Source organism: Cystoisospora suis (genome assembly GCF_002600585.1).
Source record: "Cystoisospora suis strain Wien I chromosome Unknown contig_8396, whole genome shotgun sequence".
Taxonomy (NCBI): Eukaryota; Apicomplexa; class Conoidasida; order Eucoccidiorida; family Sarcocystidae; genus Cystoisospora; species Cystoisospora suis.
In genome coordinates this window covers 595-1,753 of record NW_027161176.1, presented here as the reverse complement: position 1 = coordinate 1,753, position 1,159 = coordinate 595, and the positions used below count along the sequence as shown (strand labels likewise).

Genomic DNA, 1,159 nt, shown 5'->3' with positions numbered 1-1,159 from the left:
TCTATCTATCATTAATCTATCTATCATTAATCTATCTATCATTAATCTATCTATCATTAATCTATCTATCATTAATCTATCTATCTATCTTCAGATTGTGCAGGAGGCGCAAACAGCGCGCGCCGAGTCAGGTCAGAAGACGTTTCTATTTCTGGATGAGATTCATCGCTTCAACAAGGTAAGAAGAGAAACCGAGGACACATGTATACACGTTCATAGATAGATGGATATAGATATAGAGAGACTCTAGATATATAGATGTAGATCCGAACGAATGAAGAAAGAAAGTCACCAGAGAACGGGATCCTTCATTCTCTCTCATTGTGGAGAACTACCAGGGACGCACTGATAGAGAGACGGTGTATGTACACATGAGACACACTGTAAACTCAAGACGGGAAAGAGAAGGAAGGAGAAGGATGAACTGAAGCTAGTAGTTTTCTTGTGGTTGTTTCTCTTTCCCTTTTTGAGCTTGATGCGAGAGGTCCTCGCCATGCCATATATGCTTTCGTCTTCTCTTTCTTTATGAGAGGAAAAGAGAAAGAATAGGAATTGCTCCCCTCACACCAGAGATACACCCGCATGATTCTTCTCTATCTAGAGACGAAGCAACAAGAAGACAAGCAGGGCAATGGAGCTGAAACAGAAAGGAGAAAAGACAAGCGAGGAATTAACTACAAATCCTCTTACGGGGAGGTTGGTCGTTCTCAAGTTTCCCTATCTGACGCAAGTTTGCCTGTCCGTTCAGTACAAGGGTCGAAAGAACGCTCTAGATGGTTGATGTGTATGTACAGCTCTGTGATACCTGATCTTTTCGGTAGCTTTCAATAGAAAGCATGGGAGGGGGGCTCTATCCGCTTCAGCCATCGACAAGGAGTTCGAGGGGAGAGAAAGAAGATAGATAGAGAGGCGACATGTAGGTAGATAGAAATATAACTATGAACGGAATTCCTTATGAGAAATACACCTGTTCGTTTCATTCGGCTTTCTTTTGCCTTCATTCTCTGTCTCTCGCAGGCTCAGCAGGATGCTCTCCTACCACATGTCGAGGATGGAACAATCGTACTTATAGGCGCGACGACAGAGAATCCGTAGGTCTAGTCTTTTCTATCTTCGTGAACACGTGCAGTTTAGCAAATATCTCTATCTATCTATCTAT

General features: G+C 42.6%; 1 protein-coding gene across 1 annotated transcript; it reads left to right on the top strand.

Annotated features, from left to right (window-relative positions):
• Positions 1 to 101: 101 nt before the first annotated feature.
• CSUI_010805 (atpase aaa) lies at positions 102 to 1,089 on the top strand (the record flags this gene model as incomplete). Its single annotated transcript, XM_068070906.1, has 2 exons — positions 102 to 178; positions 1,018 to 1,089. Coding segments are annotated over 2 exons (147 nt in total), but the record flags the coding sequence as incomplete, so codon positions are not given.
• Positions 1,090 to 1,159: the final 70 nt, after the last annotated feature.